Consider the following 23,816-nt stretch of genomic DNA (forward strand, 5'->3'; position numbering starts at 1 on the left):
ATGATGGCGGTTTATCTGTTACAGCAGCTCAGTCTTGGAAGAATTGGGCAGATAATTAATCATAACGTATTTAAGCTTGTGGGGTGCTGCTCACGTTTAATCCTAGCATTTGGGAGGCAGAGATAGGCGGATCTCTGTGAGTCTGAGGCCAACCTGGTCTACACAGAGAGTTCTATGCTAGCTAGAGCTACATAATGAAACTCCATCTTAAGAAACAAAACAAATGAACAACCAAAAAAAAAAGAAAAATATTTGTGGAAACAAGGAAGTGAGGATTGGTATTACAGTAAATGAGAGAGAGGTATGGCTCTTAATTTTATGTTCCATGTAACTGGGAATTGAGAGCAAGCTAGGAACATTCAGGAGGGATCCTTTTTTTTTGAAGGCTGGGTGCCCAGATGATAATCCCAATATCTTTGTCACAGTATACTTATGAAGATTTCCTATAATGGTAAGTTTGATGTACATATTGTTTTATTAGTATTTGAATTTTTAATATTTTTAAAATCTTACATTTCATAGGCTGGTACCTCATATAGTATATACATATATCACTTACATGTAAAGGTATTATATTTTTTGCCAATGTCTTTACCAAGTCTTTTACAGTATCTGAATTATAGGCTATGATTTTTTGAGCTATTTGTTTTTGCAATATTTTACATTCTGAAAACTAAAACAGGAAAACGCCAGCCAATCAAACAAAATCCAAAGCATCCTTGGACTTCGCACTGAATCTGTAGCAGAGACAAGAAAATGATAAGAACTTTACCAAACCCACGTGCTGTTCCTTGGGGATAAGAATATGAAGTGACCTAAAAATAGATTACTTTCGCAGTTTTCTAGACTCTGAATTGCTTTTGACAGTGTGGGAAGAGATGAAGTCAGCGCAGAGAGCTGCTGGTTGAAACGTGCTTAGACTGGAGTGCGTTTAAAACAATCTCATGTGGGATCCCTTTGAAGAGCATAGTGCAATTCAAGTTTCCAGGCACCAGAGGCTGTATTTTATTACCTTCTGAAACTAAGACTTGCTGAGGTGGAGCCCAGCAAGTGCTATCAAGACACCCTCACACCCTCATCCCCACACCCTCATCCCCACACCCTCATCCCCACACCCTCACCCTCACACCCTCATCCTTACACCCTCATCCCCACACCCTCACCCTCACACCCTCATCCTTACACCCTCATCCCCACACCCTCCTCCCCACACCCTCATCCCCACACCCTCATCCTTACACCCTCATCCCCACACCCTCATCCCCACACCCTCATCCTCACACCCTCACCCTCACACCCTCACCCTTACACCCTCATCCCCACACCCTCATCCTCACACCCTCACCCTCACACCCTCACCCTTACACCCTCATCCCCACACCCTCATCCTCACACCCTCATCCTCACACCCTCACCCTCACACCCTCATCCCCACACCCTCACCCTAACACCCTCATCCCCACACCCTCACCCTAACACCCTCACACCCTCACCCTCACACCCTCATCCCCACACCCTCATCTTTACACTATCATCCTCACACCCTCATCCCCACACCCTCACCCCCACACCCTCACCCCCACACCCTCATCCCCACACCCTCATCCCCACACCCTCATCCCCACACCCTCATCTTTACACTATCATCCTCACACCCTCATCCTCACACCCTCACCCCCACACCCTCACCCCCACACCCTCATCCCCACACCCTCATCCCCACACCCTCACCCCCACACCCTCATCCCCACACCCTCATCCCCACACCCTCATCCCCACACCCTCATCCCCACACTCTCACCCCCACACCCTCACCCCCACACCCTCACCCCCACACCCTCACCCTCACACCCTCATCCCCATACCCTCATCCCCACACCCTCATCCCCACACCCTCATCCCCCCACCCCTCCCCCACCCCTGCATCCTTACTAGTGACCTCTTGTTTGTGAATGACAGCATTGGATGTCACATACAGTCGCATACAGTCCTTGAGCCCTCTCATAGAGTACTCATCTAGAATACTCGGAAAGAGCACCACTGGCTAACTTATTCAGAGTGTGTGTGATTATGACTGAGCTCCCCGCTTGGGGAACCAATAGAGTTCAATGGTGATCCTGTGTTCCTTGCTCTTCACATTTGGAAGAGATGGAATTTATACTCCATTTATAACTCTCAGAACCCTTCTAACAAATGTTACCTCCTAATGCATATTATTAATGTAATTATATCAACTTAGTCATAACAGACACTTATCAAAAAAATGAGTCACCATTCTCTTTTAAAAATAAATGATCCCCTTTAATCCTCACAGCAGTTGTGAGAGTTGATTGTCATAAATACCATTATCCCCAATTCAACACTCAGCCTGACTCTCAATCTGCCTTCCCATATAAGGTGCATCGGTAATGTCAATACTTGCCCTTTTTGAGTCATTGAGACCTCTATCATTAGAATGAAAGGGAATCTTAAAAATAATTTAATAGAACATTCTCATTCTAGAACACTCTCATATAAGAAGTAACTGAAGTTCTTTGTCTAAAATTAACTTCTTTGTACAGGAAACTGGCAGGTCATCCCTGTCCAGTGGGAGAGTCTCTCCAGCTCTGCAAGCCTCAGGGGCTCTTCACAAATAGCTGTTGCAGGCTAGGTCAGCCACACACAGTGTGCAGTGCAGTGTCCATCTGGAAGGCCCTCCAAAGGCTCATGTGTTAAGGGCTGGTCAACTTGTTCTGAAGCTGTTGGGACTAGTTGAGGAAAGTTAGGTCATTGGTGTGCCCTGGTGCACTCCCTGTGCTCAGACACAGAAGAGTGGAGCCAGCTGCTTGTGGACTAAATTTCCCAAACCCATGTGCCAGAAACTTCTACCCCTTCCAAGCCAGTTGCTTATGGTGGCTATATACTAAAAGGGAAATAACACCAACAATTGATAGTAGGAGGTAAAGTCATAGCTATTGTATCCAATGATGTTGCTCAGAAATGTTTGGAACTGGAAATGGGCTGAAGAGAGCTTAGAATTTTTAAGTAGAGCTCAATAGGCAGTTCTGGTGAGGGCCAGATGTGGGAGCAATGAATGCCTTACAGGCAGTGCTCATGAAGTTTCAGACAGACGATGGACTGAACTGGGAATCGCTGGAGACCAGCCCTGTTATACAGCAACAAGGGATTTGGGGTGTATTTCTGCCCACGCCCTTGTGCCCTGGGACTTCCTGTGTGGCTGAGTGGAAAATGGATGGTGTTCTATAATGCACTTGATTTTGACATAAAGATTCTGACACAAGTGATACCTACAATCATTTAAGGAATGTGCGATATAAAAACTGTGAATTGTGGCATCAAAACCTCAAGCTGGGGAAGCTTAAATTTTGAATTATTTCTTGTGATCAAAGTTGTCATTAGCCTGTTATGTTTTGTTCACTCTTCATGGTAACCACAAATCAAAAACCTAACAAAATTTCAGTTTTATTATTTATTTGTGTGTGTTTTGCATGTATGCATGTATGTATATATATATGTGCACCACATTTGTGCCTGGTGTCCGTGGAAGTCCAAAGAGGGCACTGGAGTTCCTGGAAATGGAGTTACAGATGGGTGTCAGAGCTGGGTGCTGGGTGCTGGGAACCTAGCCTGGACTTCTGCAAGGCTGACAAGTGCTCTTAACTACACAACTGTCTTTCCAACCCCAAGGTATTTTTTTTAATAATGTATAGGTGTTTTGTCTGAATTCATCTCTGTGTACCACATGTGTACCTGATGCTCATAGAGAGCCAAAGCAAAAGCTTTGATAGATCTACAAAAATATAATACCACTTGAGAAGCCTCTCAGTCACAAAGCAAGCAGCCAGAGAAGCAAAGGACCTACTAAAAACACACTGTGGAGGACCCACTCCTTCCGGGGCGACCGGTAGGCTGGCTGTGGCTCCACACCTCTCCTACATCTGCACATCCAATCCCCCAGTCTCACCTCCAGCTCTGTAGCAGAAGTCCTGCTGTGGTCTCCCTTTCCTCTCTGACTCCATCCCTGATGGACCACAAAGATCTTTTCTCCTAGCCTTCCTTCGCCCAACTCATCCCTTCATCCTAGCCTCCAACACTAGTCAGCACCACACCAGCCGAGCAGGACAGGGAAAGAGCCCCCAGCTCCAGCAGGCACTCACTGCTGACCCACAGGCTATGCCTTCAGAAGACCAGTAGGGAGCCTGACTTCCTCCTCTGTTCCCCCAGATCCGCCCTCCAGTCTCATCCCCTCCAGTCTCATCCCCTCCAGTCTCATCCCCAGCTCTTCAGCAGGCACCTGTGACAGCCAGACCTGCCCCTCCTATTTTCTAGGAGTCCCCCAGATCCTTCCTGTTCTAACCACACCCACTGTTGTTTTGTCCAAGTCCCCAATCCTAGTAGGCACACTTTGCTAACCAAAAGGCCTCTCCTACATGGGCAACAAGTAGGCTCACAGCAGATCCACACTTCTTTTGTTCCTCCAGATGCAATCCCCCAGTCTCATCTCTAGCTCTGTAGCAGAACGCCTGCTGCAGGTTCCCTTTCCTCTCTGACCCCATCCCCAATGGACCACAAAGATCCTCTCCCCAACTTTTCTTCCCCCAACTTATCTGAATATCCGTGGCCTCCAACACCAGCAGACATTCCATATGAACACACCAATGAGCAGACCAGGGAAACAGGCAAGGTGACTGAAGATCTTCACCACACCCTCCTCTCTCTCCTCCAAACTGAATCTCCCAGTCACACCCCCAGCTCTGCAACAGAACACGTTCTGCAGCCTCCCTTCCCCACTACCCCCGTCTGTGGATCCCACAGACTGTCCCCTCCCGGCCTCCCTTCTCCCCTGCCTACACCTCCTGTGGATCCCACAGACTGTCCCCTCCCGGCCTCCCTTCTCCCCTGCCTACACCTCCTGTGGATCCCACAGACTGTCCCCTCCCGGCCTCCCTTCTCCCCTGCCTACACCTCCTGTGGATCCCACAGACTGTCCCCTCCCGGCCTCCCTTCTCCCCTGCCCACACCTCCTGTGGATCCCACAGGCTGTCCCCTCCCGGCCTCCCTTCTCCCTGCCCACACCTCCTGTGGATCCCACAGACTGTCCCCTCCCGGCCTCCCTTCTCCCCTGCCCACACCGTCTGTGGATCTCACAGACTGTCCCCTCCCGGCCTCCCTTCTCCCCTGTCCACACCTCCTGTGGATCCCACAGACTGTCCCCTCCAGGCCTCCCTTCCCCACTGCCCACACCGTCTGTGGATCCCACAGGCTGTCCCCTCCCGGCCTCCCTTCTCCCCTGCCCACACCGTCTGTGGATCTCACAGACTGTCCCCTCCCGGCCTCCCTTTCCCACTGCCCACACCGTCTGTGGATCCCACAGACCTTCTCCTCCTATCCTTTCTCTCCCCACTTGTTGCTTTATGCCAGCCCCCAACTCCAGCAGGCACTGCCGGCTAACCCACAGACTCCTGCCAGGGAAGCAGGTATGCGGTCTGCAGATCTTCCCCTCTCCTTCCTTTCCTCTAGAAACAACCCCTAGTCTCATTTCCAGTGCCATATCAAACCCTCTGGGGTGACCTCTTTTCACTGTCTCCCCAGATTCCTAGGAGATGAAATAAACAGATCCTGATGGGACACTCTGCTCTTCTCCCTCCTGTGAACTCCTCCAGAATCCTAGTCTATCCCTATTCCCAATACCCAGAAACACATTTTACCTGGAACTCCCAGTGTCCACAACTATCAGGTCTAAAGCCAACTTTCTACTGGGAAACACACAGCCATCATACTCTCTAAAAATCCAGAGAGGAAACAGAAACCTAGTGACAAAACACCCACCCAACAAAGACAAATCCAGAAATCGGCACCGAGACCTAGAATCGCCCCAAATCCAGACTTCTACACACCAGCCTAAGAACACAATAACAACCAGGACAGCGTGTCACCACCATAGCCCAGCTATCCTAGCACAGCAGGCCCTGGTCATCCCAACATAGCTGAAGTACAAGAAAAGGACCTTAGAACTGCCTATATTAAGATTGAAGACAAAATGGATGAATCCCTTAAAGAAATCCAATAAAACACAGAGACAGTGGAAGGAAATGAGAAGAACAGTTCAAGACCTGAAAAGGAAAATAGAATCAATAAAACACAAACTGAGGGAAATCTGGAACAAAAATGTAGAAATTTGAATAAGAACTACAGGGGCAAGCTTCACCAACAGTGTAAAAGAGATGGAAGAGAGAATCTCAGCATTGAAGACATGATATAAGAAATGAATACATCAGTCAAAGAAAACACTAAATTAAAAAAATACTGGCACAAAGCATCCAAGAAGTCTGGGACACTACGAAAAGACCAAATCTAGGAAGAATAGGAACAGAGGAAGGAGAAGAAACACAGCTCAAAGGCACAGAAAATATTTCCAGCAAAATAATAAAAGAAAAATTTCCTAACCTAAAGAAGGAGATGCCTGTAAGGGTACAAGAAACATACAGAACACCAAAGTCCCTTCACCACATAGTAATCAAAACACTAAACACACATAATAAAGAATATTAAAAGCTGTGAGGGGAAAAGGCCAAGTAACATGTAAAAGCAGACCTATTAGAATTAATTATACCTGCCTTCTCAATGGAGACATTATAAGCTAGAAGGGCCTGGTCTGATGTCCTGCAGACTCGAAGAGACCACAGATGCCAGCCCAAAATTTTCAATCATAGATGGAGAAAATAAGATGTTCCATGATAAAGCCAAGTTTAAACTATCTATCTATAAATTATCTATAAATCCTGCCCTACAGACGGTGCTAGAAATAAAACTCCAACCTAAGGAGGTTAACTGTACCCATGAAAACACAGAAAATAAATAATCTCAGACCAGCAAAGTCTAAAGCAAGAAAATGCTCTCTCTCCTCTCTTTCTTTCTCTCTCTCCACCACCACCACTACTAACAACAACAACAACAACAAAATAACCGAAATTAACAATCATTTGTCGTTGATATCTCTCACTATCAATGATCTCAATTTCCCAACAAGAAGACAGACAAACAGGATGGATGCAAAAACAGGTTCCATCTTTCTCTGTACAAAAGAAACATGCCTCAACATCAGAGATGTTACCTCAAGGTAAAGGGTTGCAAAAGATATTCCAAGCAAATGGAACTAAGAAGCAAGCTGGTGTAGCCATTTTAATGTCTAACAAAATAGACTTCAAATCAAAAGAGTCAGAGAAGGATACTACATACTCATCAAAGGAAAAATCGACCAAGATGACATTTCAATTCTTAACATCTATGCACCAAACTCAAGGGAACCCAAGTTTGTAAAGGAAACACTACCTCAGCTTAAATAACATATTGACACTCACATACTGATAGTAGGAGATACCAGTATCCACATTCACTAATAGATAAGTCATCTAGACAAAACTAAACAAATACTGGACCTACCAGGTATTATAAACCAAATGGACCTGACATGTTAACAGAACATTTCACCAAAACACAAAAGAGTATATGTTTTTCTCTGCACCTCATGGAACTTTCTCCAAAATTGACCACAGATGCAGACACAAACAAGTCTCAACAGATACAATTAAAATGAAGTGACTCCCTGCATCCTATCAGACCACCATGGATTAAAGCTGGGAATCAACAGCCACAGAAACAATAGAAAGTTTACAAACTCAAGGAACTAAACAACTCTCAATGGAATGAAAAATGGGATTAGAAAGAAATAAAGAAATTAAAGATTTTCTAGAATTCAATCTTACATATCCAACTTTTGGGACACATACTTCTTTCTCTGAATTGTATTGGCATAAAGGCAGATATCAAATGGATCCTGACATAAATCCACAAACCTATGGACACCTGGTTTTTGATAATGAAGGCAGAAATATGCATTGGAAAAAAGAACAGCATCTTCAACAAATGCTGCTAGTCAAACTGGATGTGTACATATAAAAGAATTCAAATAATTGCATAATTATCATCCTACACAAAACTCAACTTTAAATGGACCAAAGACCTCAACATAAAACCAGATACATTGAACATGATAGAAAAGAAAATGGGGACTAATCTTGACCTCATTGACATGGGAGAGGGCTTTCTGAACAGAAAACTGATAGCACAGTCATTAAGATCAACAGTTAATAAATGGGACCTCATGAAATTGAAAAGCTTCTGTAAGACAAAGGACACCATCACTCGTACAAAGCAGCAGCCTATAGAATGGGAAAAGATTTTTACCAGCTCTGCATCTGATAGTAGACTAATATCCAAAATATATAAAGAACTCAACAAATTAGGTATCAATATCCAAATCATCCAATTATAAATGGCATGCAGATCTAAACAGATTTTAACAAAGTGATCTCAAGTGACTGAGAAACACTTAAAGAAATGTTCAACATCCTTAGCCATCAGGGAAATGCAAATCAAAACTATTTTGAGACTTCATCTTATACCATCAGAATGTCTAAGATCAAAAACACATGTGACAGCTCATGCTGGTGAGGATGTGGAGAAAGGGGAACCCTCCTCCATTGCTGGGGGGAGTGCAAACTTGTTCAACCACTGTGGAAATCAATATGGTGGTTTCTCAGAAAGTTGTGAATCGACCTACTTCAAGGTCCAGCTGTATTACTATTGGGCATATACCCAAAGGACATTTCATCCTACCACAAGGACACTTGCTCAACCATGTTCATTGCTCCTCTATTTGCAATAGCCAGGAACTGGAAGCAACGTAGATGTCCCTCAACAGAGGAATGGATAATGAAATGTTCATTTATACAGTGAAGCATTATTCATCTGTTAAAAAATGGCATCATGTAATTTGCAGGCAAATGGATGAAACTAGAAAAAAATCATCCTGAATGAGTTAACTCAGACCTAGAAGGACAAATATGGTATGTACTCACTTATAAGTGGCTATTAGCTGTTAAGTAAATGATAATCAAGCTACAATCCACAGACCCATAGAGGTTAGGTATATAGGAAGGAATTCGGGGGGACACCTGGATCTCCCTTGGAGGGGGAAATAGAATAGATTTTTTTTTATATGAACTGGAGGATTGTGGGGATAGGAATGAGAGAATAAGGTGGGAATGGGGAGGGGCATATGGTGAGGAAGGCAATGTGGGGAGAGACAGTTTGAATTGAAAGGCATTTAAGAGAAAAAACACAAATTTGAAACAAGATGACAGTAGTAGCAACCTATCGATCATCTCCTTGAATTAAATATCTGTCAAACATCATGGCATCAATCATAATGAAGGAGGCATTTCAGCAAAATTATGGATTTGAAAATACATCTATAGTCTGCATCAAAGCATTGCAGTATATAAAGCATGTATGAATAGATCTGAAAGAAGAGGAAATGCAGTGCAGTAGTAGGGAATTATTATACCTTCTGCATGTCAAGCAGTGGATGGATCACCGGGAAAGTTTATGTGGAAACACCAGTCTTAATTGTCCCCTAAATTAAATTAATAGACATACTGAGTTGTCCCTCCAACAACCAAATACACATTCTTCTCCATTGTGCACAGGGTGCTTCCATGATAGATTATGAAAGTCTACAGAATGTCTTTGAAATTATTGGGGTTGTAAATGCTAATGGTTAATTTACAAAATTAAACATTTTAATGATTGATGTTATTTGATGAGTCCACATGTACCTCAGATGAAGGCTCCAAATGCTTGTGGAGACACTCTTAGTGTTGCTTATATGTACCATGTACCTGCATTTTGGGTTTCTGTACCTTTGAACATGTTGTGGTTTTTTTCTCCATAATCCAGATATCGTATCTTCTGAAAAGCCTATTTAATGTTGTTTTCCATTTTGAATCATATTAACTCAGTATATATGTAAAAAAAAATATAGATAGGTACATCTGGATCTTTCCCCACAAGTCACAAGTTCAAGGCAGTATCTAGTGGACTTTGTAGTTGATGTCATAAATACATACAGCCACTTTCATTGATGAATGGTCTTAAAAAATCATCTTTTAAAAATCACATAATTCTTATCAAGATCACCTACAGACAAGTTTTAAGTTTTATGATATAAAACAAAATTTTGGCAAGTCACAAAAATATGCATATTGCTAACTTAAGAAATTTGGACATGAGAATTTTGAACTTTTTATGACTATGGAAAATTGCTATCGACTCAGTAGAAGCCATTCTTTGACTTTGGATTTGTGGTTTGGTTTTTGTCTGGCTGTGTCATTGGTAATGTTGTACCCTGCTCCCAGCACTGGCAGCGTGCTCCCACGCACATACATACACCATACTGTGATGCTAAGCTGTAGCGTCCTAGTGATTAGGGATACTAACTATATACATTTTGACTTAATGATATTTCCATTTCCTAAGGCATGTTTCCCAAGGCCTAACCCACTGAAAGAGGAAGAATATTTGAATGCACATGGTATAGGAAACTCTTAAAGACTCACATGCCTGTAACTAATTACTTTGTAACTAACTATACTAAAAACTATAGTCTAATAGTTTTCTCTAGGGAAAAAAATAAAATGAATATTAATGTTATTTATATATAAAATGCCTCATATCAATGACTAGTATTGCTTTTCACTTCTGTTTCTAATATTTATTACAGAAGGTCCAGCTGTGTTAATACTTGTGTGTAATGCATACAATCATTTTCTTGTAGTATCGGTGGCCAAGTTATGTTCTTTAAAAGAATTGTTTGGGAAAGATGGCTCGGTAGCTAAGAGCACTGGCTGCTTTCCGGAGGACCCAGGTTCTATTCCTAGCACCCCCATGGTGGCTTTCAATCATTTGTAATCATAGTTGTAGGAAATCTGATGCCCACTCTGGCCTCCATGGATACTGCATGTACATGGTGTGCAAACCTATGTGCAGGGGAAAAATTTCAAAGCCTGATATAAAAAATCTCTCTCTCTGTCTCTCTGTCTCTGTCTCTGTCTCTGTCTCTGTCTCTCTCTCTTCCCTCTCATGCATGCCAATGCCTGTGTAGACCAGGAGAGGGACTTGGATCATCTAGAGTAAGTGTTATAGGCTATTATAAGCTGTTCACTATAGATCTTCTGGAGGAGAAACATATACTTTTAACCACTGTGATCAACCTCTCAGCCCTAAAGTTATGTTCTTGTGAAATAGTTAGAAGAAATTAATTTTAGTAAAAGCTTGTAATTTTTTGTCTTAACTGTCTAAAATACAAAGTTCTGGTTCTGTTACTTTGACCTCTCAAATAAGGATGTGAAAAACACTGTGCACTCCACTATAACAGGACTTATATAAAACACTTATTCTTTAACACTATTAAATCAAAAGAAACTTTAAAACCTTTGTGTAGATGAAGTTGCGTACAAAATGTTTTTCATATTTACTGCTTTTTGTTGGAAGCTATCATTTCCCAGTCAGCTAGCATCAGCATTAGTTTGTAGAGATTTAAAAACCAGTTGTTAATAATTTGGCCTGCCTATCCCTGATAGTTTGTAATTAAATTTGTTTCCATTTATCAAAATTATGTCTTGATCGTCATGAAGACATTGAAACTTGCTCTGAGTGAAACAGTTCCTTGTGGTGGTGCGGGGATGTTCATGCTTGTTCGTTTGCTTCCCCCCCCCCTTTTTTTTTAAAGTACAGTTCATTAAATTAATTTTTACTAGTAGATTTCACATAATTCTTAAATAGTTGACGCAAGTAGAAGGTTTTGAAGATTTCCTCTGATCTTGGAGATAAACCATGCTTTGATCTTCTCGGTCACTGGCCGTTTCCACCAGCTGTGAGATGTGTCCCATGCATTCCTGAAAAGTCACGTTTTGGCTATGCTGAGCCTAATTTACCCTATTTATTTTTTGTACACATGTGGATAACTTTATATTATCTGTTGTGTCACACTCACTGGTCTATCTCTGTTTCTTTCTAAGTCATTTATTTGATAATTACCAGTACTCTCTTTTTGGCCACCCTCTTTCCACTTTTTCTTTGGCGTTGAGCAATGTGTTATTTGGATACATTTAAGCTAAAAAATTAAATTTTTTCTTAGTCAAATAAACAGTCTTTTCCCCCTCATATTACAGATTTTGACTTCTTTCTTTGGCCTTCCTGGAAATATGAACAATGGATTTAAGAATGGCAAGTTGGAGTTTTATTATACTTAGTATTCAGGCCTGCTCCTTTAGTAAAAGTACCTGTCTTTAGAGATGAATGAAAATTACATTTAAAACTATTAAGCATTAATTGCAATTCATCTGAGACCAGTGATATATTAGCAGGTCATTCGAGCAATCTAAAGCATGTGTAGGATTGAGTGTATAACGCAGGAGGTGCAGATGGGCTGTGTAAACAGTGGGAGCCAGAGCCCTTGCCACCCATGGAGCTGTCCAAGGTTAAATACATAAGCCATTTGCTACTTCACTCAAAGAAGTGTTTACCCTCTACTTCAATGAAATAAGTCTTTTCTGTAGGGCAGAAGGAGACAGCGTCATCTTTCTTTATGTATGCATGTAAAAGAATTTGAAAATACCGTGCTAAGGAGGACATACTATTAATATAATTTATATTTGAGTTAATGAACAGTCTGAATTGATTAAAAAATATGTATCTGCTAATGTATTCTTACACATTTTCAGGACTCACACTTGGTGAAATATTTTGCTAAATTTCAATGGATATGTACTTGCCCAAAGTGCCATTTTGTTTTATTAACATAAAACATTTACATCTCTCCATAGTTGTCATGATTATTTTGCAAATCTTTGCTATAGTTGTATATAATCCTTTCTGGCTTTTAAAAATCAGATTCATTAGTGATTTTGTACCAACTGAATTTTTCCATTGGAATTATATAAGTGGTTGGTGTGTTTTAGAAGTTCAAAGTTAGCCAGGAATAGTGTGTACATCTTTAATCCAAGCACTTGAGAGGGAAAGGCAGGTAGACCTCTATGAGTTCAAGGCCAGCCTGCTCTACATAGGGAGTTTCAGGTGAGCCAGGGTTACATAGTGAGTCCCTGTCTCAAAAAACATGCAAACACAAAAATCAATAAAAGGTCTACTTTAATAGTCCTATGTAAAATATAATGTGCTTTTAAAATCATGGCATTAGTGCCCACAGGATGGCTCAGTGGGTAAAAGTTCTTGCTTCCAAGCCCAACCATATGAGTTTGATCCCTGGAACCCATATGGTGGAAAGAGAGAACCAACTCTTGCAAGGTGTCCTCAGACTCCACACATGCACTGTGATGCACAACTAAATAAATATAAAAGGGTTGTTTTTAATAGATTATGTCATTAGTGAGGACATCTGTAGGAGATCGTCCTCATCTTTTAAATACCATCAGGTCTTTATATCTGGTAAATGAGTATTGAGTTGCAGCCTACTTTTCATGGTTAAATTTTATTAACCTGATGATATATATCTGTATTCTTAAAAGAGTTTATTGTGTTGGTAGCACAAAGCTCAGCACGTAGTAAATCTACTTGGTTGGAATCTGAATGTTTCAACTATGTTTTGTTACATAATGTCTTAGCTGTTGGGCATTCTTCATTTTACAGATCTGTAGTTGGAATAGCAATCACCTAGTTCCAGGTGACTCATCTCATGAATTGATAGCAACTTTAGAGACAACTGTACCACATTCTTGGTTCCAACCATAGTGATTTTGCTGCAATGTGTGTTTTGTAGGAACAGTTACTATCTTTGTATTGGTAAGTGTGGTTTGGTATTGGCCAGTGTGGAAATGACATCGGCTCATAGGCCAGTTTTCCAAGGAAAACAGGAAATTATAACCTCAAAAGAAAAGAGAAGAGTGCCCTCAACATATGCTTTTCAAGAGGCAAGCAGACTCCTCTGTTCTTCCAGGATAACTAAAATTGTGCACCTGATCCCAGGCCAGAATTTCCAGAGAGATGCATCAGCCCCTGGCAGGTTCATTTTCTGCTGTGCTGACTTCCTGGTAGCTTTCTTATACAGAGCTCTGTTTTCATCAGGACCACCATCCTTTTTCTAGTAAGGTTATCCACATTCCCATTATTTCTCCTTTCTGCATTTTAAATATCTATGAGAACTATAATTTGAATTAAAGCACCTTTATGTTGTTACTATTTGAGAAATTCCCCCTAGGAACAATTTCCCACCTCTTTAAATATGAGATTTAAAAAACTTGAAAAGTATTTGGTAAAATTTATATTAAACAAAAAATTACTCTTCATATACTTAAATGGGTGAGCAATTATGTTGGCCAGGTCATTCATTCCAAAAGCAAAGCATTCCAGACACATTAATTACGGGTGACATGTTAGCTGATGTTGGGAGCCATGTAGCCTAGTTTCGTTTGGATCAGCATATGAGTGCCTGTCCAGTGGGTCTCCATGAGGCAAGAACCAGTGGACTTCAGGACAGCACAGAATACTACTGGGACCACATGGCCTTGTACGCTCTCCTCTCTCATAATGTTGACGATTCTCTTGGCGGTTTTCAGTATCACTTTGTCAGTCATGTGTTGGACAGATGTGGTCATTCCTGGAAACCCCATTTTTTTCTCAAATATTTTCCCTTAAAATTCTTTGGTAACTGATACTTCTCAGGTTTCTTATCTGGAAATACTAGGTGTCACCCCAGACCCCAGGACCTGTTCTGATTCAGTGCTGACAGGATCGGAGGCAAGAAAAGTTAATAGTCAGTTGAAGAAGTGCAAGCTAACTCTATGTAATCAGTCTGTGCCAGATCACCCATATTTCTACAAATATGCTTTGTTCAGTTCTGAATGATGTTGTAGTTCTGGAAAATGTGTGCCTACGTTTATTACTTTTTAGCTTTGTAAGGACAGGATGAGCCTGACTCAATATTCAGCCGAGCTAGCAAAATGCTGAATGTTGTTTTTGGTTTAAAAGTTGTTTTGATATAAAGGTTGATTGAAAAACATATTTGACATATTTGTTTTTACCAGAAGTTAATGCTGGAGGGTGGGAAAAACATGCTTCTTTTTGAAATATAAGTAAAGATGACTTGAGCTATTTGGGTCTGGCCACTTGTTTGAAACTCATCTGGTGGTCAGATACTGCTTTGTTTCTTCACATGCATGCCCCTCTCTGTCTCAGACCTTGAACCCAGGCTGTGGCGGGACCATGGCAAGCCAGAAGCATTTCGTAGTGTTTGTGTGATACTGGTACTTACACATATTTAAAAGTTTAATCAAATTTTGAAGCCTTAAGCATCATACAGGCGTAGTCTTTCAGGCAAGGTGGTTTAGCACCAAGGTGTACAGTCTCTGCCATCATGACTAAGGAGCAGATTTGTACCTGCTAGTCAACCCCCTGACTCTATGTTCTGTCCGTGACTGCAATTTGTGCAGTTGTCTACAGTTTGGTAAGTTAGATTGCCTTTTGTTTGTAAGCCTATGACTAGCAGTTTGGGTTCACTCAATATTACAAATCCATGGGAAGGAGACTTTGTAGATGTCGTTTGATCAATGATATAAAGGAATCTCTAATTCATCAACTTTAATGTGGTTTTTGAGCCATCCTTTATAGGACTTCTAACTAGGAACCGACACCTCTTGCTGTAGCTAGTGGGCATGGAGGGCTTGGGTTCCAAACCCCGATTAACAAGCTAAACTGCATTGGTGGGAAGTCTGGCATTTGTAGTGCATTTACAGTTCTGGCCATGCTGTGCTCACAAGACAGGAGCTAAGCGCTGAAATTCTACCTGAATGACGTTCCAGGGAAGCAGAGGTAGGAGAAGGAGAGCCCGAGGCTCCAAGGTCACATCATCTCCTCCCATACTGTCAGCTGCCAAAACTCATTGGAAAGCCTTTCTGCTTTTAATTTTCTTGAAAAACATTGACTTTTCTTGCTTTTTTTTTCTTTTAGTTTCTTTGTGGAATGTCATTTTAAAGTTATTTCTTTGGCATATAATTGTATTTATGTCATTTTAGATTTCTAAAGGAAATTTCTGTATGTACCTACTTTCAATTAACTATGTTTAATGACAAGTTCTAAAACATTCTTATTGAATAACTATTGAACTAATATCTATTAAAAATCATTGAATCAGTGTCTTTAAAATGAGCATTATAGGAGCTAGGACATGAGTCACTGATTGTGTGCATGCTCGCCATGTGTGAGGGCCTAGGCTTAATCCGCAGCCGTGAAAGAAACAGCAAGGGTTTCATGTAATGTTCTTCCCTGGAAAAGAAAAATGCAATGTTAGGGTAGAAAACCTCCTTCCTGTGTGCTATAGAAGGAACATAATAAAATGCCTACTAGGAAATGTATTTCCTTGTGCGAGAGCAGGGCAGAGGGCAGTTTCCATAGAAGAGCATGAGGGTGGGGTACACATTAAAGTGTCTCTGGTTAGTAAGCATATGTAATAGGGAAGTTTCTAATTCTGAAAAAATTACTTTGAATTAGGTCTTTCAAAAAACATATACATTTACTCATGGGTGTTTGTTTTCATCATTTAGGCTAATGGTTCTTAACCTTCCTAATGTTGTAACCCTTTAATACAGTTCCTCATGTTATGATGACCCCCAACCATAAAATCATTCTGTTGCTACTTTATAACTGTAATTTTGCTATGGTTATGAATCATAATGTAAATATCTGTGTTTTCCAATGGTCTTAGATGATCCCTGTGAAAAGATCATTTGACTCAAAGGGAGTTGTGAACCACAGGCTGAGAACTACTCATTTAGGCAGTTTCCTGTAAGAACACTGTGTTATGTTTCCACTTAATAAATTATCTTGGGCCAGGCAGTGGTGGTGCACACTTTTAATCCTAGCACTCAGGAACCAGAGGCAGGTGGATCTCTGTGATTTCAAGGTCAGTCCAGATTACAGAGTGGTTTCTAGGGCAGCCAGGGCTACATAGAGAAACCCTGTTGCAAAAAACAAAAAAACATTTATCTTGGAAAAAACTATAACAAGTTGTAGAATTAATGAAAGCTCAACCTGGGATCCTTTAAATTTCAGTTATTTTTTTAAATTTTTATTTATGTTTTTAACATAGTATTCTTATTGATTATTTGCAAATTTCACACAATACACGGCAGTCACACTCACTTCCTATTCCTCCCAGATCTACCCTCCCACCCTCTTGCCTTCCCCACAAAAGAAAAAAATATACCAAGTCCAATTTGTGTTGCTCATGTACTCACTGGGGCCTGCTCAAACTCCCAGTGGCCAGCCCCTTCAAGAAAACTGAGTTCTTCCCTACCAAAATGCCATATTTTCCAAAATTTGAACCTTGCTAAAAACAATGTTCCATAAAAAAATTGCTTGGGGTTTGTTAGACATAGATAATTATTTATTAGAGATGTCAGATATTCTAAAATACCATACAAAGTTACTTCCCTTAATATTATTAGCTTTTCATAGGCTAAGAAATAATGAACCTTGTTATAGATCATTAATTAAACTTAATTAGTACAGTCATGTTTTTATAAAACTGGTATGATTTGTAACAGAATGGTAGCATTTTGTATTTTTCAATGTATTCTCATTGAGCATTTATTTCATATTTATAAAGGAGGCACCATCCACTTATTCAGTATTTATTGCCTAAAAGACATTGGGAACTATTAACATGAATGAACAGATTAATAGAACATGGCAGTTGTGTTTCGTTTTTCTCCAAGAGGAATGCTGAAGAGAAACGCTGTGCTTGTGCCCTGCAGGTGCACTGCCTAGACTTCACCTTCGTCCCGCCCACTCAGAAGATGGAAAGCCTGAGGTGGATCAGGGACTTGGCAAAGGAAGTGAAAAAAAGGAATGTTTTATTAAGTGGACTCCTGATAAACTACTCACAGGTATGAACGGCGTTACTATTTCCAGAATGCGTGTTTTCAGACTTCTAACGGTAGGAATATGATTTTGATAAAGCAAGTGGATGCTGATGGCACAGAAAATGATGGCGGGGGCTGGGGAGGGTTCAGTAGGTCACGCTTTTGCACAGAAGTGTGAAAAGCTGAGTTTGAGTCCCAAGAACCTGTGTTAAAAGCTGGTGTTATATGATGGGTCTGTAACCATAATACCGTTGACGAGAAATAGGAGTTGGAGACAGGGGACTCTGCAGGAATTTTTATGCCGGCTGGCCTGGCGCACATGGTGACAGACAGCCGACAGTGTCTCATGCAAGGCAAAAGGAAAGGGCTGACACTGGACATTGTCCTCTGTGTCTTCCACATGTGTACTGCTCTCAGGAGAGCATGCGTACACTCCCATACCTGCACACACACACACACACACAAACACACACACACACAGACTTATCAGACTTATCTCTTCATGGCTGCGATAGGTCTAACCTCTCAACTATAGGATGAAAATAAAAATAGAAAGAAATGTTTTAGAGAAAAGATGATTGCAGTTTGATCAGTTATGGATCTCTGCAACAATGTACATCAGTTACAAAAACAAACTTCCTTAATGAGGGTGAGAGCTGCACTTATCTGTGGGTAAAAGAGAGAATAACTATTTAGAATACAGTTAGAGACTCTATTTGTTTATTAGAATGGCAACAGCAGGTTATCTCTAGGGTCCATGACTGGTCCATCCACAGGTAGCCGACTAGGCTTACAGTGTCAGACATAAATTCCCTCTTATTGATCAGGCCTTAAGTCTGAAAAGACAGTTCACATGCTCAGCCACAACTGATGCATCTGTGATGAAAGCCCTATACCCAAGGCTCAGGAAGAATCGTGGAAGAAAGGGAGGAAAGATTCTAAGAGCCAGAGGACCAGGGTACCTACTGCTAGATAGTGTCTTCCCGACATGGCAGGACAGCTGCACCCATGAAATTTCAACACTATGGCTGTCTTAAACAAGACCTGCATAGTGATAACAGCAGTTGACATGGCAGTGGGGTGGGAAGAGCATCACTGGCTGCCGAGAGAAGGAAAGTCAGTTTTCTCTGGGATGAGATTTCTCCCTGATAGGTTATCCAGCATAGTCAGCCCTAAACCTATGCACATATGAACAACACTGAAAGGTCTCGGCAGGCTGTGCTCTCCATAGATGTTGTGTGTGTGTGTGTGTGTGTGTGTGTGTGTGTGTGTGTGTATGTGTGTGTACTTGTTACATATATATGCAAATACTATGCATATGTAGCAATAATTAAAGAGGCAGTCATGAATTTGAGAGGGAGTTGGGGGCATGTGATGAGCAGGAGAGGAGAAAGAGAGGAGTAAAACTGATGTAAATACAGTGTTCCTATGTGAAATTCTCAAAAAATAAAATTAACAAAACAAAAACCAAAAGGGAAATGTGTAAGCTGGCAAATACCAACTATCAGGGAGCCCATATAGGATTGCCAGATTCAGTAAACAAAAATACTTCAAATAAGTTTGTAATTATGTTCCAAACTGGAATTTAAATTTCAGATTTAACTAAAGTCCTCTATTTTATGGAAAATCCTGTAACACTCTGACCCATGCCTCGTGGCAAATCTGAAATTGCTTAACTTCAAATTGGCGATGAAGTGCTTTCTCCATTATGTTATTTAAGCACTTAAAATGAATGCCTGGCATCTAGATTCTGATGGATCACAGCACTCACGTAGAGAAATGCATTTGTGATCATGCTGGTAGCAGCTAGTTAGTTAGTGGAAGGCAAGATGCTTTACTCTTGATCATCTCTATACAAGGAATGGGATTCCCAGCAGAATCTCATTGAGAAGTTGGAATTACATTTTGTGTAAGCATAGACCTGTGTGGATATATACAGATCTAGATCACAGGTCGTCAGACCTGTGACTACTTTACGTTATCTTGGAGTTCTCGTGTAGATGGATTCGTAAGTCTGACAGTTGCTTTTGGGGTGGTTTGGAATAAATGTGAGTCATTACTGGCTTTCCAGGTAAGCGTAGATATTTAAAATCACACAGGGGGGAAGACATAGAGATGGCTCAGTTTTTAAAAGAGCTTGCTGCTCTTGCAGAGGATCCATGTTGGGCAGGGGATAACCGCCTGAATGCCAGCTCCAAGGGATCTGAAACCCTTTTTTGGCCTGTACACACACCTGCATACATGTGTCCATGTGTACACACAAACACACACACACAGTGTTTGTGCATGTGTGTGAAAATACAAATAAATCTTTAAAATTTATATGTGGGCAAAACAAAATAATGTATTTTTATGTACAGCTACAATTTGTGAAATTATCTTAGGTATATCATTAGCCTGCAGGTATATTTTTAAATAGATAAACTTCATTTAAATATAATGATCATCACCAATACAGGCCTAGTGGGGAATCTGCAACACTATGTGGAAGTCTGAGGTAGGAGCATGATGAGCTGAGATTGACATCAGCTTGTCTATGTAAGTTAGTGAGTCTTGAAAATGTAAAGACCATCTTATAGGCAGTACTTCAGTGTTTTTTTAACACATAGCTGTAAGTATTGCTCTAAAATATGTAAACATGACCTCGCTTTCACCTTTAAAAATAGGACACATTTACACAGGAGCCTGGAAATCTAAGATGTTAGAACTGTAAGGACTGTGAAAGTCAAACCAGCCAAGGCCTAAGGAGATACATATTCTTGCGCAAAGACAGATAATGGGTAGAGTAAAAATTTGAGTCTGTGTCCTTGGTCAGGAATTTCCTACTCAATTTACTATAATTTTTGGTTATAGTTTATGAATATGGTAGGAATTATAAAGAAATCAATTTTCCATGTGTTGCAAGGGAATCGTGGATGAATATTGCTAGCACCACACTGTGCAGATGTAAAGCAGAATTTATCTAGGTAAAGCTCAACATGGAAGAAAGAAATAAAGTGTGTCCAATCCCTAGAACCTTCAGGACTCCAGGACTCACATCGGGTGAAATTGTCTGCATTCACCACAGACAGATTTCCAGTGAGGAGTAGAGTTGCCAGCTAAAAACATCAATGCCCTAAATACATAATAATACATAATAATTACATAATAATAATCTGTTATTATAAATAACAATACTTTATATATAATAATAATAAATAATTTTTAGTATTAAGTGTGGTCCAAATATCACACATGCATTATAAATTGCTTATATGCAGTTTGAATTTAACCAGATATCTTGTGATTTTCATCTGCTGAATCCAGCAGCCTTAATATGTGATTCCAATACCCAGCATGCTCTGTGTTTACAGGGTGAGGTGCAAGTAGGTTATCTAAGTGTCTTTGTACCTGAGAGAATTCCCTGTTTGGAAAGTGTGTTTGTTTGAAAACAAAAGAAGCACTTGGAATCCATTGCTTGCTCTCTGACAGTTCTGTGTGACTCTGAGCTGAGACCTTCAAAGCCAGGTCTCTATAAGCTACCCATGGTGGGATGAAGAAAAAGCCTGTAAAAATCTTCCAAGGTACCTCTATCAGTAAAAGATTACTCTTACCCAGCATGGTAGTGCACACTGGTAAGTCCATCACTTACGTTTCTGGAGTATGAGGATTAAGAGTTTGAGAAACTGTTTTCAAAACCAAAATCTTATTTTGTATTATTTTTAATCCAACTTTTCTATGGCAGTCACTGATTTGTAAAATATAAAATTCTGTTGGAGGAACATGTTCTAATTACCTGAAAATCTGTATCTGATATAATTAAGAATTTGTTAAGATCTAATATCTAAAGTGTGAATGTTTTAAGCCAATAACAGCTATTTTATTGACGTCTAAAATATTTTCATAGTGATTCTCAATGTAAGTATAAGTATACATTTTCTATAATTTTTACATATGAACTATAATAAACCTTTTAAGGTCTATCAACATTATAAAGTCCTGTTGTTTTCTACTCTGTGCGTGTATTTTAAACTCTCAGGTATTCAAGGTAGAAGTAAACACGGTTTCAAGGTTAAAGAGTTTTCTGAGCGTATGACTGACTATTCTGATAAATCAATGTCTGTTTGCTTCTGTACTAAACAAACAGCTGTATAGTGTTTGAGAATGTATGTCAATATTTTAAACCCCAGATGCTGCATTTGTAAAATTTAGACCTTGGAAGCATCGTGTGAAGCTAGCCATGGTAGAAGCTGCCAATAGTCCCATCATTTATGTGATATGAGGCAGGAAGATTATGAGTTTGAGATCAGCCTGATTTATATAATGAGGCCTTACCTCAACCAAGCAAAGAAACCACCAAACAGAATCAAATGAATGTGGAGAAGATGGAGAGCTAGGCCGTGTGTTGGCCCTGCCAAGTGACAGTCAGATGCAAGTGAAACCTGAAACCTGAATCTAATTGTCTTTTTTCCTTTTCTTTGTATGACCATGAGTTTCACTATACTATTTTTATTTTTTTCACTAATAAATTTTGTTTTAGAGTTAGTTTACTTTAGTATAGTTTATAGAGGGAATGTTTCCTTTCTTTTATACATCTTAATATAATTAAAATGGAAGTCAACCAGAGGAGAGCTAGATATATAGCCAGGAAGGGGGCGGGGGAAAGGAAACATCTCAGCATAGTAGAGTGCTTGGAATTTTGTCTATACATGTTCAAATTTTTATTTCTTCCTGCTCAGCAGTCTTCTGGTGGTTTTGGTTAGAGGCAATGGTAGTTTTGAAAGGAACACTTGAGTCTGTGAGCACTTTCATAGGTGGGAACACGAGAAAGGACTATGTCAGTTGGGAGAGCTGCAGGAAGCAGCTGTGGATATTGGAGTCTAGAGTCCATCACACTGGCTCCGAATTTCTGCGTTTAGTGTTGCTACAGATATGGAAGTCTTACATTGAAAATACAGCCGACAAAGCATTTCTGTACATTTCTGTAGTCTAGGAATTATGTGTGAAAGACTTATGAAGATCACATAAATTCTCCAAATAAGATATGAAACTAAAATTGAAGCCTTTAGCAGCATTAAATTAAATGAAGTTATGTAAATAAGTCTTGCATCGCAAATACATCAGATTACTGTATTTGGTGGGTTAAATGCTATTATCCTTTGCTGTCTGTTTCAAAAGTCTTGTGTGTACTCTGAAAGATATCTGGAAACATTCTGGGTCCTGAATCTTTGTAAGTACTGTAAGTGCCCTTGTTAGGAAATACAAAGACAAGTCCAGCATCTCTAAGACATCTCTTTGTCCAAAGACTGAGTTTGGTTTCTCTCCTGAAGTGGTATTCGATGCCATCCTTCAAGAGCAGAGTACTGTTCATAGGGTAGGTCTGTGTGTCTAGATGCTGACAATCATTAACAAACAACCCAAAACTTAAAATGAGATTGGAGGAGGTCGGCCTTGGTTTCCTTCTGTAAGCAGGTACTTAGTATTTAATGTGGGTAATGGAGTGAACAGCAGCTTTTTCCACAACACTGAATCATGCACCCCAAACATGCAACACTGAACCTGTTTCCAGGAACCCACAAGCCCTGTTCAGAGTAACTAGACTCCCCCCCTCCCTCCGTTTATTTTTTTCTGGATGTGGGATGTTTATTAGATAAAATATTTTTCACTTGTTAGTATTTCTTGGGCTTTTATTATTTAGAGTTAGTCATTTGGGAAACTATGAAGGTCATAAAAATAATGTCTTCAAATTTGTCTACATTTGAAAAACAAAATTGTTTTTAAGGAGTTTGGTTGACTCACTTGGTAAACTCTAAAAACATCAATAAGGCCAGCTTACTAGGGCATATCCAAATGAAATTCAGTACTAGACACACTGATTTGTTACATTTATTTGTGATAAAAAGGAACCGGTTATACATGAAAATGAAAACATGTATTTTTTTCAGGAAGTGCAATATGGAAGATTCTTGAATTAATTCTTTTGGGAATGTATTTCATTGTCATTTACTGTATAACCAAGGTTTGTAAGCCTGAGGGCAGTTTTAGCTCAGTTTCTGGTGA

General features: G+C 40.3%; 1 protein-coding gene across 1 annotated transcript in view; it reads left to right on the top strand.

Moving 5' to 3' along the window:
* Crppa (CDP-L-ribitol pyrophosphorylase A) overlaps positions 1-23,816 on the top strand; it is a 291,765-nt gene that overhangs the window by 170,811 nt on the left and 97,138 nt on the right. The window contains exon 9 of the mRNA XM_059279633.1: positions 17,670-17,801. Within this exon, the coding sequence (XP_059135616.1) occupies positions 17,670-17,801 (132 nt within the window). The remainder of the gene's footprint in view (positions 1-17,669; positions 17,802-23,816) is intronic.

This window comes from Peromyscus eremicus, chromosome 14 (genome assembly GCF_949786415.1).
Source record: "Peromyscus eremicus chromosome 14, PerEre_H2_v1, whole genome shotgun sequence".
NCBI lineage: Eukaryota > Metazoa > Chordata > Mammalia > Rodentia > Cricetidae > Peromyscus > Peromyscus eremicus.